The 14,795-nt window shown below is 46.4% G+C and overlaps 1 protein-coding gene across 1 annotated transcript in view; it reads left to right on the top strand.

The window, feature by feature from the left end:
- The first annotated feature begins 5,261 nt into the window (after nucleotides 1–5,261).
- The window catches only part of SLC41A1 (solute carrier family 41 member 1), a 35,508-nt gene continuing 25,974 nt past the window's right edge, over nucleotides 5,262–14,795 (top strand). Inside the window, exons 1-2 of the mRNA XM_074308972.1 lie at nucleotides 5,262–5,489; nucleotides 6,750–7,828. Coding sequence (XP_074165073.1) covers nucleotides 7,454–7,828 — 375 coding nt within the window. The 5' untranslated portion in view covers nucleotides 5,262–5,489; nucleotides 6,750–7,453. The remainder of the gene's footprint in view (nucleotides 5,490–6,749; nucleotides 7,829–14,795) is intronic.

Genomic DNA, 14,795 nt, shown 5'->3' with positions numbered 1-14,795 from the left:
TCTTCCTTCCAAACTAGATCAACCTACTAACCTCAGCCCTGGGAGAGCTTTAGGTTTTTACAACTTGACTGCCCATAGCTAAAGGAACCCTGTATCTTCCCTTGCTTGAAAAAAGGAACTAGTTTCTTTGAAGATCCCTGCTGCTGTCAGTGTTGACTTTATAAATGGAGGAGGAAGGAAATAGAGCCTGAGATTCAGAATCAGGAGATCTAAGTTCAAATTCCAACTGTGCTTTCTGCCCTATAACAATGAGTTCATTTGACATTTCTGATCTTCAGTTTACCTGTTTATAAAATGCAACTAGATAATTTCTAAGATCTGTTCCAGTTCTAAATCTCATGATTCTATAAAGGAAATATAGGTATGGTGAGTTCTGTGAAGTGGTTGCATTAGTAAGATTAGCTTTTTATATTTCCATCCAATTGGAACTAATGACTATATTTTGTTGCTGTTGTCCCAGTCAGCTTCAGGTCTATCCAACTCTTTGTGACTCCATTTGGGATTTTCTTGGCAAAGATATTAGAGTGATTTACCATTTCCTTTTTCCAATTAACTTTACAGATGAGGAAATTGAGGCAAACAGGTTAAGTAACTTGCCCAGGGTCACATACCTAATAAGTTTTGAAGTCAGAGTTGAGCTCAGGAAAATGAGTTTTCCTGACTCTGAGCTAGCACTCTATCCACAGCACCACTTAGCTGCTCCTGACCATATTTTACATATTTTTATAACTTCAAATAATTTTAACTTCACAAGAGTACTTGTTCAAACCCATCTATAATCGGGATGTACATGTATCCCTGGCATTTAAAATCTCCTACGACATGATTACTTTCCAGTCTTGTTTAATATTACCTTCCAACACACTCTTCTTTCCAGTTCCATTGTCTCCTAAACTCATCACTTAACAGGAATTCTAGCTCTTGTCTCCATACTTTTGCCCAAGAAGTCTTCCATAGCTAGACTTTTCTCCCTAATCCACTGTTAAGCTTAATCTAGATGGGAATTTACACAAGATCTTTCCTAGTGCCCAGTTGTTAATTCTCTTGAAGTAATTTATAGAAATTCATAAATACTTTATCTTCCCTTGGAATTTCCTCAACTATAATATGAGGTTATTTTGCTGGATTTCTTTTGATGTTCCCTCTGGCCCTAAATCCATAATCCTATGATCTTTACACATGCAAGTCCCAGTAAAATTTAAGAGCTTTGAGAGCTGGAGCTAATTTTTTATCTTTTGTCCTCGTGTCTACATTATTTAGCATCATTTGTGTTGTATGAAGTAGAAAAATGAAAAATGCTGGATTTAAAACTCAGTCCTCGGAGAGACAAATTTTTGATTTGAGGCTTAAACTCTGCAGAATGTGGCTCTATTTCTGACTCTGACCCTTAAACAAGATTGATCCAAAGTCTTTGTACCAAAAGTACCTTCCCATTTCTGATTTTTGATCAGTAGATAGATGTCTCAGCTGTCCTTAGTAATCCTAGACCTAGAGAATCTAAAATGCCCACAGCCTGAAAAGCAGGAAATGGCCCTTCGGAAACTGTTATCCCCAAGGGTGCTAGGATGGATGGTCCAGGTGTTGAGGGAGAGGGTAGCCTCTGGCTTGGTGTTCCTGTGGCAGAAGAGAGGAGAGTTTCCAGTATAGACACTCCCCTCCCCCACTCCCCAAACAGAATGAATCATGGCCATACACAGCAGGGAGAGGATGTCCCCTCAACTCTGGCCAGCAGGAAGGAAGTTGACCTTTGGGAGGGTGATAGTATGGGAGGGTTCACTGTAAGGGGAAAAATAAAAGGGGGCATCATTTCTCCTCCATATAAACAAAAGATAGGATATTTTCCCCTGGTATCAAGACTGTCCTATAATGACATGCTGATCAAGGGATAGGGACTCATCTTCAAAGCATTTAGCTTTTTTTATATTCATTTCCAAGGCTCAGCCATAAGAATGGGCATTGCTGGGCAGCAACTGGATATCTAAGAAGGCAGTGAAGAGCACAAAGAACTTTGCATTTCCCTTTCCTTCTGGAGAAGTCCAGACAGGGTAGGGGCTCTCACTGAGTTTTCTGAAGATTTTGGCTGAAGGGACTCACTCCTCAGTAAGAACCAGAAAACTGTATGCTTCCCAGTTCAGACTTAAATTCACATTCTAAGGCCTTTTCTGAGCTCTGAAGTTAAACAGGAAGAATGAGAGGATGCAGAGGAGAAACACCATGACAGAGGAACGTTCTAAAGAATTACACAGCCTGCATGAAAAACAAAGATAAAAATAATTCATCCCAGAAAATTGAAGGCTAGAGTGACACGACAGTCTTCCTATCTCAAAAAAGATTGTGACATGTTATTCTCCATCTTTACTAAGGGCAGAACGAGAGGAAAGCAATTATGAAGGATTTAGGTTAACTGCAAAGTACTTTGACACACAAGGATATATGCATGGTACCTGATATATAGTAGGTATTCAAGTATTTTTTTGGATGAAAGAGTAAGCCACCAGAACATCTGTCTCTCTGTCTCTCTCTCTGTTTCTCTGTCTCTGTCTCTCTTCTCTCTGTCTCTCTCTGTCTCTCTCTCTCTCTCTGTCTCTGTTTCTCTCTCTGTGTCTCTGTCTCTCTTTTCTCTGTCTCTGTCTCTGTCTCTCTCTCTCTGTCTCTCTGTCTCTCTCTCTCTCTCTCTCTCTCTCTCTCTCTCTCTCTCTCTCTGTCTCTCTCTCTCTCTGTCTCTCTGTCTCTGTCTCTCTCTCTCTCAGGGAGAAAGAAAAATATTTAAATATAGGAGAAATTATTTTCTGGTTTAGATCTTTTAGTATGTATTTAGAATCAAGGTCATAGCAGTCAAGTGCTTACCATATGTCAGTCACTTGTTAAGTACTGAAAATTTTAGAAAGGAAAAAAAAAAACCCTCCAAAAGGAAAACCCCCAGACCCTGCTTTAAGGAACTCACTATCCAATAGGGGAAAGCAACATGGAAATAAGGAATATAAAAGATATATATATATATATATATATATATATATATATATATATATATATATATATATACAGAGTAGCTGAAAGGTAATCTTTGAAGGAAAGGCACTAGTAACTAAGGAGACCTCTTACAGCCGGTCTAGCTGAGCTTGGAGAGTGCTGTCCCCTTTGAGGATTCCATAGCCCATGTTCCACACTGGCATTCCCAGATTCTTCAGATTTTATCAGTGATACCCAAAGAATACACACACACACACACACACACACACACACACACACACACACACACACACACACACACACTTTTGCTATTACTCTCTGAAGTAAAGTTATTTCTGAAAAGTGGAGGGTGGGAGATTGGAAGGGGAAAACTTCTTTCTGAAGTCATGACTGAATGGGCTAACAAGAAAGGTCCCATCCACTCTTCTTAGTATCTGATTCCAGGGGAGTCTCAGTGGGTCAGAGATTTAATGTGCTCAATCTTCCTCCAGAAAAGATTACTGCCTTTGTCCCCAGAGATAACAATGGGAAGAAACTACTAGCTCAGCACCTCTAAATAGGTAAAAGATAATTAAGTTTATATAGTGCTTCAAATGTTTAGAAAGTGATTACTTCACTATGAGTCAGTAGTGCACAGTTTATTATTCCCATTTTACAGGTAAGTAATGAGGTTTTGAGGAGTGATTTGCACTAATGGGTATCTAGTGACACAAGCAGGATTTGCATTCAGGTCTTACAAAACTTTATAAAAACATTTATTTTGTTTTTCCACTCATACCTTACTGGGATTGTAACTGGTTTGGGAGTGGAAATATGGGGATAGTATCTCCCGTCCGCGCATCTCTGCTGGGTTACTGCCATTTCCATCCACAGTGCTTGGGAGCTACAGGTGACACTGGGGGTCGTTGTGCTGAAATCCCGGGGTGTGCCATTTGTTTGTATGATATAGTGAGATATGGGAAAAGTGCTTTGCAAACCTTGAGCCTGCGTTTACGCTATTTTATGGTTCTTGTTCCCGTGGGTATTTCCACAGGTGCTCAATCCTCTCCAGCCTCGTCCAGCAGCGTTTACCAGGTCCGAACTGCTTCTCTCGCTGTGCGCCCATGCACACAAGCTAGGCCCTGGCCCCACAGCGCTAGTGACGTCATGGCTGTAGCCCTCCCAGAGCCACTTCCCAGGAGTAAAGGGAAAAAGGGAGGAAGGAAGTGCCCACCAGAAGTTCCATTGAGGAAAATAGAGAAAGCCAGCGGTGGAAGCTGGGGGGGATAAGGGTGGGCCAAAAACATCCTAAAGCAGAAGGGGCAGTGGTGGGTTTGGGGGTGTGGGCGGAAGAGAAGGGATTGGAGCACGGAAAACCGAGAGGCCCCCCGGGATCACGATGCTACTAAAAAGGTGCGTCAGGGAAAGTGATATAAAATTTATCCCTGGCAGGAGCACCCCCGCCAAGACCAGTAGAGAGCCAGCCCGGTGCAGACAGACGGGCGTCCCTGCCCGTCCCCGCCCCTCCCCCTTCCCGCTCAGGTGCAGCGTCCGGGACCCGGGCCACGAGTTTGACCTGGCCTTCCACTCCATTCCTGCTGCCATGCCTTCTGCTCCCAGCCCGGGGCTTTATTAAGGCGGCGCAAGCCCGCCCCGAGCCACTCGCCGGAGACAAGGGGACGGCGCAGCGGGGCAGAGGACGAGGATGGCAGAGGACCAGGTATCTTCCCTGGCTCCGGGGCGGTGGGGAACGGGGGCGGCGGCCAGAACCGCGCCTCTCCTCCCGGGCTGGCTCCGAGGGCTCCGTTCGGACGGCTCTGGGCCGCCTCTAGCAGCGTACGCAGACGGACTAGGGAAGGGCCGAGCTGGGCCCGGAGCAGCCGAACTCGCACGCCAGTAGGACGCGAGGGCCGGGGCCGGGCCACTGATTTTCTGGAAGGCCTGGGGCGCGAACGGGAAGATGGGGCGAGGGGACCCCAGCGGGCACCGCCACCAAGTCCCGATTTCCCCTCTCCGCCTCCCGCAGCTCCGGTCCCTCCTCCCGGGCCGCGTCTCATAAAGCACAAAAGCTAGGGGAGGGGCGGGGCTGCCCTCCGCCCCGCCCCCTCCCCGGCCTCGGGTTGGCTGTTACAACTGTCCGTCCGTTTTCTATTTTTGGTGGGGTGGGGAGGCCGGGCCGCCCTAGATCACGTTTGCCACCGGCAGCCAACCAGTCTGGGCCGGGACTGCGGGTGGAGCTGCTATTGGGGGCCAGCGAGCTCAGCCCCCCCTCTCCCAGCCTTCCAGCCTGGGTCCCCCATCCCCCCACGCCCGGCTCGGGGAGGTATATCCTGCCTGCTCCACCTCCCCGGCGTGGAAGCGGAGCGGCGGCCTCCGTGTAACGCGGGGGCGAGATGTAGCGAGCCCGGCGCCGTGGCTGGACACTCGCCTTGGCGGGCGGGTGGGGGGCGCGGGGGGCCCGCGGAGGACAACGACCACGAAGGAGGAGGAGTGATGAGAAGAGGGGGTACCCTGCACCCCCCCGAGACCGCCAGCCCCAGGTGCCCATCCTCTTCTTCCAGGGCCGAGGGTGGGGGGCAGATAGCAACTGTAAAGTCTGGGTCTGGGGCGGGAGGGCGATCTGCAACAATGTATCCAGCTCGCTGGCGAGTTTAAGTGAGGAAGGAGGGCTTCACTGTTCGCTTCCTCCCTTCTTAGCTCTGGGCCCCGAGCGGGGGTCCGCATCCTTGCCCCCATGTCAGGCCCCTCTTCTCCCCTGGGCCGGAAGGCAGCGCCGTGAGCCGCTGGTCCGAGGTTGCTCCATCCGTCCCCCCCAAACTCGGCGGTGCTTCTGTTTGGGGTTGTTAGGGACTATTAGAACTGCCTCACACCCCCACGCACACCAGACTTGGCGCTCTTCTGGAGCTAGCTTTGCTGGAGCCCTCTCCTAAGACCAGATAGCCCAGGAGTTACAGAGGCGCTCCGCTTGTGCACGCGTGTGGGTTTTGTGTACATTTCTCTGAGCTTGATCAGTTTCCAGTAATCAGCATGGACCCCCTGGAGCTGCTTCTCTTAGATGCTACAAAATAAAAAAAGTGGGGGGTCCGGGCGAGAATCCGCACTACAGAGAATCTCACGCTGGAGAGAGGGTTGTACTTTTTGCAACTCTGTGGATTCTCAAGGACAAGAGTGGGCATCGGACCTGTTCACAGAGCCTGCCGCCTGGCTTTGCCGCTGACAGCCTTGCCCTTTCTCTCATGGCCTCCTCTGACCTTTGCTATGTCTGTGGCCAGGGTCCTGGAGGGGCCCGGAGTCCCTTTGGAACTCCTGAGGGGAGCACAGTGCCCTCCGTTACTGAAGTCTTCCTGTCCTTTTGTCTTAAATGTCTCATGGAAGCCAAGTTATCTCACTGCCATGTGGGTGGGGGAAGCGGCTGCCCCTTCCCACCCTTGGGCAGCCATGGTATTGGGTGCGCAAAACATTTGAGAGTAAAGATTTCTAGTACCAGCAAACAGTGAGGGGCTGTGTGGATTTGCTCCAGCCCACCTCTGCTTGGTTGCATAGAAGGCAGTTCAGAGGATTCTGAGCTGTCCACACAGCCAAAGACTTCAGCTCCCCAGGTCAGGGCCCGGAGCCCAGCAGGCCCCCTTAGCTACTCTTTGGGGAGGTGAAAAGGGTGCATCCCCAAATTTCTGTTCAGAAGAAGTGCAGAGTTAGGGTACTTAAACAACCAGAGGGAGGGAAATAACCTAGCCACTGAACCTCCTTTGGAGAGAAAATTCCCATGAATGTTTTTTTTTCCCCTCTTCTTCCCCCTTAAGGTGTTCAGCATAGGTTCCTGTGACTTTAAATAATAATCAGAGATTTGGAAAGGTGCAAAGTCTTCCTGCGAAAGTAAGGGGACAGCCAGAAGACAGAGCAGAGCCAGGGGGAAGCTGTGATCCTGCCCGGGGACGGTATAACTTCAACAACTTCAGAGATCTGAACAGGCCATCAGCAAGAAGAGATTGGAGGAGCCGGGTCCCAGGCTGAGCCTGTGTTTTAAAAGACTGCCATCCAAGCTGCTTTCCTAAAAGAATATCTGCTGGGATTCCCTTGCAGGGCAGCCTCCAATCTGGTTAGGTTCTCCTGGTGCCGATGTGTGGCTAGTTCTGGTGAATCAAGTGATGTGGGGGAAGTGCACCTGCTGAGAACCAAAGGAGATAAGGAACAGTGGTTGTCCCCCACCCCCGGGCAAGGAGGGGACTAGATCTCTCTTCCAGTTTGGAAATAAGGCATTCACACCCCTAGTGGTTGGCTGCTCAGTCCAGTGGGGTGTGTTCCTTGTTTTCCTTCCCGATTGTGGCCTCAGTGCTTGATGGGGCTGCCTGTTGGTGGAACAATCTTAACAGCATCTGGCGGGAGCAAAGAACTGTGGGAGACGGCCAATGAGCCTGGGCTCTCCCTGAGACTGAGGTCTCTCCGGAGTTAAAAGGGAGAGAGAAAGAGAGAGAGAGAGAGAGAGAAATCCCCACTCTCCCCTGTCATGTCCTCCAAGCCAGAGCCAAAAGACGTCCACCAGCTGAATGGGACTGGCCCTCCCGAGGTGCCCTGCCCAGCAGATCTCCCTGGACGGGAGCCACTAGCTAGCACCACAGAGTTCCTGGGTCCAGATGGGGCAGGAGTAGAGGTGGTTGTGATTGAGTCACGGGCCAACGCCAAAGGGGTTCGAGAGGAGGACGCCCTTCTAGAGAATGGGAGCCAGAGCAATGAGAGTGACGATGTCAGCACCGACCGTGGCCCCGAGCCGGCCTCTCCCCTCAAGGAGACCTCCTTCTCCATTGGGCTGCAGGTGCTTTTCCCATTTCTCCTGGCTGGCTTTGGGACCGTTGCTGCAGGGATGGTGCTGGACATTGTACAGGTAGGCATGTTGGGGAATACAGGGACTGGTTTACCTCGTGCTTTTAGGGGAAAAGCTGGCCATTCTAGTTTGCCTTCCAGCTTTCATGGCAGGGCATTCACACCCAGAAGCAGCGTCTTCCCAGAAAGATTGTTTCCCCCTTGGACGGGATTCTTCACTCTCAAACCCATTCTTGGCTCCAAATCATTTTCTTGAGAAGACTCTGGGAAGGGAGGTGGCTGTGTGGAACCAGGGTGAGAGTAATAATTGCCTAGCCTGCAGAGGCTATGGGCTAGTGCCCTGGTGTGGAAAGAAGTTGAGGGGCTGTTGCTACCCCTCAGGGGATCCCTGTACAGGCCCCAACTTGGCTGGTTATGTTTGGCCTATTCTACCAACCTTCTTATCCATTCATCTGGGCCTTCAGGGGGTCTCAGCAGAGAGCTCAGTCTTAAGCCCTCCTTGCTGGGCAGGGATTTGGCCAGCTGACAAGGTGGGGAGGAGACTTTGTTTGAAGTGCCTAGGAAGGGTCCTGAAATTCTTTCTTACCTGCCTGTCATCTAGGCACAGCCTATTTAATATTATGCAATATGGGCTGGGGTATTCATTGTGATAGGACAATTATCAGCACTTATTATTTTGAAGCATATGAAAACAAAAGATGGCCAGACCTGAGTAGCACTAAGACAACAAATGTCAAGAGAAGTGACTCTTATACTTGCCTTGGTTCCGTGACTTGTCATTGGGGTGGGAACTGGAGTCACAGATTTAGAACAGAAAAGGTCTTTAGGAACTATCCAGTACAGGTCCCTCGTTTTCTAGATGAAGAAACTCAGACCCAGAGAGAGTAAGTAATTTTGTTCTGGGTAAGGAAAGGGGTAGAGCAGTGATTCAGACACCAGATCTCTGCCTAAATCTAGTATCCGTTTCATTGTAGAAAGCCTGAACAAGCTTGGAACTTTTTCAGTGTATGTCACAGTAATGTGGTACAGGACGTGTCAGGGAGACTGTACTACGGGTGTCCTCAAAGGGTAGGATATATTCTGAGCTTGAAGGAACTAAGATCTAAGTTAATCAACAGCACATATCAAGTTCCTGCTGTGTGCTGAGCTCCTGTACTATAAGAAGGTACAAAGGAAGGAATCCAGGCTGTGTTCCTGGAAGCTTAGAGTCTCCTAGTGGAGATATCAGCCCTCCCCCAAAACCTCTTGGGCTGATGGAGGGAGAGACATAGTCCCCACTCTGGAAAAACTGCCAGCCTATTGGGGCAGGCATGGTTTCTACCTTTAGGGAGTTCTCAATCTGTATGATTTTGATCATGAAATATCTGTTTGCAAATCCCAGAGGAAGGGATTCTGGGAATACTGAACATCATTAGATTGAGTTGATCTGCAGCAAATAGAGGGCATCCTCTTTGCCCCCTTAGTCCCATAGAGGACATGGGAAATAAAAAACTGGTTCCTACTTGCCCCGGGGACATTGCTCGTCCCTCAAGCAATGCCCACTGGCATCTCCTTTGGCTCATACCCCACTGGGACCATTGGGACCATGGAGCCGACAGTTCCAGATAGTTCTGGCTAAATCCAGCCAGCATGCCCACTGCCCACCCCCTACCACCTTGACTCGTGCCCTTCATAAGGAACTCTGCAGCTGCTGCTCCATAGCTGGGTGTTTACAAAGAAGCCATGTGTTCTCCCCACCCCCACCATCCTGGGATTTGTTACCGGAAAGGGAAAGCCAACTTTTTGAAGGTAGGAGAACTGAGCAGTGGGTTTCACCTAGAGCAGTTATGCTCCCTGCCCTGCATTGGGCCAGGCCCTGTCCTAAGCTGCAGAGATCCAAGGACAGAGAAAGAAGCAATGGCACTGGTTTGTGAAGTCCCGAGAGTCTGATCACCACTGGTCCACATGCTTTCTCCATGATTATATTTTATCCTATTGCAGTTTGCTAGTTATCTATCACTAGCCCCACAACCTCCTTTAGGTGGGCATTCTGTAGGTAGGGTATCTGTTGATGTTTCCTTTGTACCATGTCCCTAGGACTTTACAAGAATGGCCATCCAGTTCTCGGCCCTAATTTGAGGCCTGCCCCAACTTGTCTTCTCTTCAGAGAAACCCACAGTATTCTTCTTTATGGCCCTAATCAGAGTAAAACATAATTGGGAAACACTTATTAGAATAAATAAAAATGCTGTGAAGCATAATGTGGATATGTGGCTTTCTAAGTCAGTATGTGAGTGGCAGGGATCCTTCTGTATGATTTAATGGCCCCCATATCTATTTGAATTTGACACCATTGGTTTGAAGCATGAAGCTGATGAAACTTTTGGCATTCTCAGAGCAAGAGTTACCATCAATTCTTTGAATTTAGGAGAATAGAGCCACCTAAATATTGTGGTGTGGGATTTTCAAAGCATTTTCTGTCTTCCTTTTTGCAATCCCCCCAAATTCAGAGGATTCTAAAGCTAGAAGAGGCCTCTGGTTTAACTCTGCCATATACTTCAGAACCCATGAGAATAAGATAATTGAACTGTGGAGAGGTAGGAAGTGAGGGGTATTAGCCCTGCTAGAGAATGAAAGAATATCTGTAAAAGTGTAATTTTCTCTACTTTGATAACTTCATGTATTTTCTGTGGATGAAGGTGGTTCAGGGGGAAAAAAAAAAAAAACTTTTTAACCAAAGAGAATAAACCACCTCAGGATGGAGGCTTCATTGTCCCTGCTGCCTTCTACCCACCTCTACATGGGGAGCTAAGCTGACTTAGCCAGATAGTCACAACTGTCACAAGAAAGACTTGGTGATGTGTGATAAAGGGGAAGGTAGGAACATGTGGAAGACAAGGGATGCTATGACTTCATTTGGGGCCATGGGGACTGTGACAGATTTCTAAGGATTTTGGAATCACAGAGAGAGGTGGAAGGGACCTCAGTGGCCGGTCTAGTAGGATCCTTCCTCCTACCCCCAGTGAGTCCTCATAGTAACATACCATGTTACCACTGGCCAGCCTCTGCTTGGAAGGAGGAATGCTTTCTCTCTCTGGAGGTCACTGATTCCCTTTTGGAGAACTCTCATTGTTACAAATGTTTTCCCGACACATCAAGCCCAAATCTGTCTCTTGTAGCAAACACCCATTACCACCGGACCCAAACTGACAAATTGAATGTCTTTTCCATAGGAAGCCTTCCAGATGCTTAAAAAACTTTGTGTCTTCCTGTTTTCCTGAAGCCTCCTCCTCTCTAGGCTAAACATTCCCAATGCCTCCAGCCATTCCTTTTATGACATTACTCAAGACTTTTCTGACTGCTCTCCAGTTAATTTTCAATATCCTTTTAAAACTGTTACACCCCAAACTAAAGACAGTATCTTCAAATATAGTCTGACGAGGGCAGAATAAAAAAAAAATCTTATTCTTGATTTGGGTCTCTCTTCTTTGTCCTCCCTTCCTTCTAAAACAGAACTAGCCTTCCTCTTTATTTCTCCTGGTTTGAGAAATTGGAGAATGGAAGAATTTTTTCTGGGCCAGGGCTGGGGGAGCTAGACAATTAGACATAGCACCCCTGGGGGCTTTGCACAAGCGGGTACTAGTCTAGAGCAGCCCCTGAGTATTTGGTAGGTGTGATGGAAGATGGGGAAAGGTGGATTTGCCCCTGGGAAACCAAGCTTTCCATAGCTTGAACTTCCCAGCTACTGAACGGGTTGCCTGTACTCCCGCCAAGGGGGTACTTGTAATTCCCTCTTATCTGTCACCCTCTTCACTCAGCTGCTCCAGTCTAGCAGCTGGAGTGAGATAAGGATAAGGCCTGAAGGCTGGCTGTCAGAAAGGGAAGGAACAAACAAGGGAGCTATGTGCCCTGAGCCTCCTTGGTGCTGAGGAGCCAAGGCTGACTGAATCCTGGGGGTGGGCAGGAAGCAGGGGAGGTGTTCTGTGAGAAACCTTGGATCCTGTAAACACTGCCTGGCTACAGTTCCCCCTGGAAATGACCCCGCCAGACATTAGTTCTCCTCTCCTGCCGGCCAAGGTGGTCCTACTGCTGCTGCAGCTACTGTTCAGGAGCTGTGATCTCTCATCAGTACCTGTTAGTCAGCAGGCAAGCATTTATTAAGCACCAGCTTTGTACCAAGCTCTGTTCTAAACCCTGGGGATACAAAGAAAGCAAAAATAAAAATCAGCCGTCTTCTTAAAGTGCTCCCAGTCTAATGAAACAAACAAGTAGATACAAATAAGAGAGATAAACACCCTCACATATATAACAAATAATGCAAATACACATGTAAGCTTATAAATGATCCATAATCTTAAAATTAGGTATATAAGTAAGATATACTACATAAGACATATATGACATACTATATGTTTATTTTATAGCTTAAATAAAGCATAAATTTCATTTAAAATAGGCATTTCAGTTATATAGTCGTGTACATATTGCTACATAGTTGTTGCATGTTGGTATATAATTTGTACATAGTTGCTTGCATATTGTCTCCTGTATATATCTATATGGAGATATATAAATATATACACCCATACATACATTACAAGCAGTTAGGTGGTTTGGTTGTTAGAGCATTGGGCCTTAAATTATACTTGAATTCAAATCCTTGCTCTGAAACTTAATATCTGTGTGATTCTAGGCAAGTCACTAATCTCTCAACCTCAGTTGCCTTCTATATAAGATAAAAACAGTACCTCCTCTCAGAATAATTGTGAGGATAAAATTAGAAAAAAATTATAAAACGCTTTGCAAATCTAAAAAGTTTTATAAATGTCAACTATTATTATTATTTTTATTATTATTACAGAATAGACAGGAGATCATCAACAGAGACAAAGCACTAACTAGTATTAGGAGAGAATGGGGGAAGGTTTTTATAGAAGATGGTTCTCCATCTGGGACTAGGAGGAAGCCCAGAGGGAGAAGAGAAAGGAGAAAATTCCAGGCATAGGGCACAACCACTGAAAATGCATAAGATGGGAAATGGAATGTCACGTTCAAAAGACAACAAGGAAGTCAGAGTCATTAAACCCAGAATACATGGTTAGGAAGTAAGGTGTAAGAAGCCTAGAAAGGAAGGAGGAGCAGTGTATTGAATGGTAAATTGAGGATTTTATACTTGATCCAGGAAGTGATAGAGAAACCACTAGAGTTTATTGAATAGAGAGGTGTCATGGTCAGACCTGCATTTTAGGAAGATCAGTTTAACAGCTGAGTGGACAGTGGACATGAACCAGAACCTCCTTGAAGCAAGGAAACTAACCAGGAGACTTGTATTAGTCCAAGCACGAGGTGATGAAGGCTTGAACCAGAATGGTAGTAGTATTGGAGAAGAAAAGGGGAGAATATTAAGATATCACAAATATTAAGGGGGGATTTTAAAATATCAGATTGGCTATGATGGGCGAAAAAGATTGAAAAGCTGAAGATATCATCTAGGTTGCTAATCTGAGTAACTGGAAGGATATGATGCACTCCTCAGGAAAAGGAAAGTTAGAAAAAAAGGGATAGTTTGAAGAGGGAGGACTAGAAAAAGAAAAGGAAATTGAACTAGCATTTATTAAGCACCTATTCTGTGCTAGATACCAGCTAAGCACTTACAGATTTTATCTCATTAGACTGATAATGAGCTCTGTTAAGACAGTGAGTTTCTGATATCTCTGGATCATTCAGTCCCAGGTATACAACAGGCAGTTGGAGATCTGAATCTGTAGGATAAGAAACAAGTCAGAAATAGACAAGTGGATTTGGGAATCATTATGTAATCATAGAGATTATAATTAACTCCATGGGAAGCTTTACAAGATCACCAAATGAAAAATAACCAGAGAGAAGAAAAGGTTTCCCCAAAAACAAAACTTTGAGAAATAGCCATGACTAGTGGGTATGACCTGGGTGAAGTTCCAGGAAGGGAGACGTAATCAGAATAGGAAGAGAATCAGGATAGAGCAGTGTCAAGAAAACTAAAGAGAAGGGGATTGACCATCAGACACTGCAGAAAGGTCAAGAAGGATGAGGATTGATTTTGAGAGAGCAGTTTTCAGTTGAAGAGGTTGAAAGTTAGACTGCCAGAAGTTAAGAAAATAAGAAAGAAAAAGTGGAGACATATATAGTAGATGACCTACAAGTTTAGCAACAAAAGGGAAGAAAGATGTAAGCAGGGATGGAGAGCAGAAGAGATGGAACTGTGGGATGGGGGAAATGTGAATGTGTTTGTAGGAAGAAAGGAAGTAGCCTATATGGGCATTCTAATCTCTGAAGATACACATCACAGTTGACCCATGCCTGCCTCTTCTGGGCCTCGATCAAGTCCCACTCTGGTACTTTACTTATTATGGGAATAACCACCCTCCACTGCCAAAGGCTACAAGCTCTGGCAGGTTCTGTCATGCTCCTATGGTCCAGCCTGACTTAGTCTGGAGTTCTGTCACGGTAGACTGATCATTTGGTGATGATCTTTGGTCCTGGCAGCCCCCAGGAGATGTGATGGGTATATATATTTATCTTTTGTATGTGTTTGAGGCTTGCAAAATGTCTTGATCTCATTTATTGAAAGGCTTTATCTCATTTAAACTTTATGGCATCCTTATATAGATAAGGACTTGTGGATAGTTAGCCTATTTTACATAAGAATGAGTCTGATTGATTTCAATTAAGCAAAAGGCTAGGGTGGGTTCCCAAAGAAAAATGAGGGTCCCTGCCCTCTAGAAACAACGGGTACATGGGGGTATACGTATGATAACTAGGGGAGGGGGAGGTAACATACTACCAGTTTCTTCCTCTGAAGTTCTCTGTCAGCATTTACCAAGTGCTCATTGAGAGCAGTCTTTTGTGCCAGACTTGGGAGAAGATAAAAAAAATTAGATTAGGCCTAGTTCCTATCTTCATCCATGATCTTAATCCTGGTTCTTTTAACCTTATTTTTCAATTATTTCACTACTCTTCCAGCTGACCTCTCCAACTGGAGGCACTCTCTCTCTTCACCCCAGTCTGAT

The sequence above is a fragment of the Sminthopsis crassicaudata genome, chromosome 4, assembly GCF_048593235.1.
Source record: "Sminthopsis crassicaudata isolate SCR6 chromosome 4, ASM4859323v1, whole genome shotgun sequence".
Classification (NCBI taxonomy): Eukaryota; Metazoa; Chordata; class Mammalia; order Dasyuromorphia; family Dasyuridae; genus Sminthopsis; species Sminthopsis crassicaudata.
This window is presented reverse-complemented; position numbering and strand designations above follow the sequence as displayed.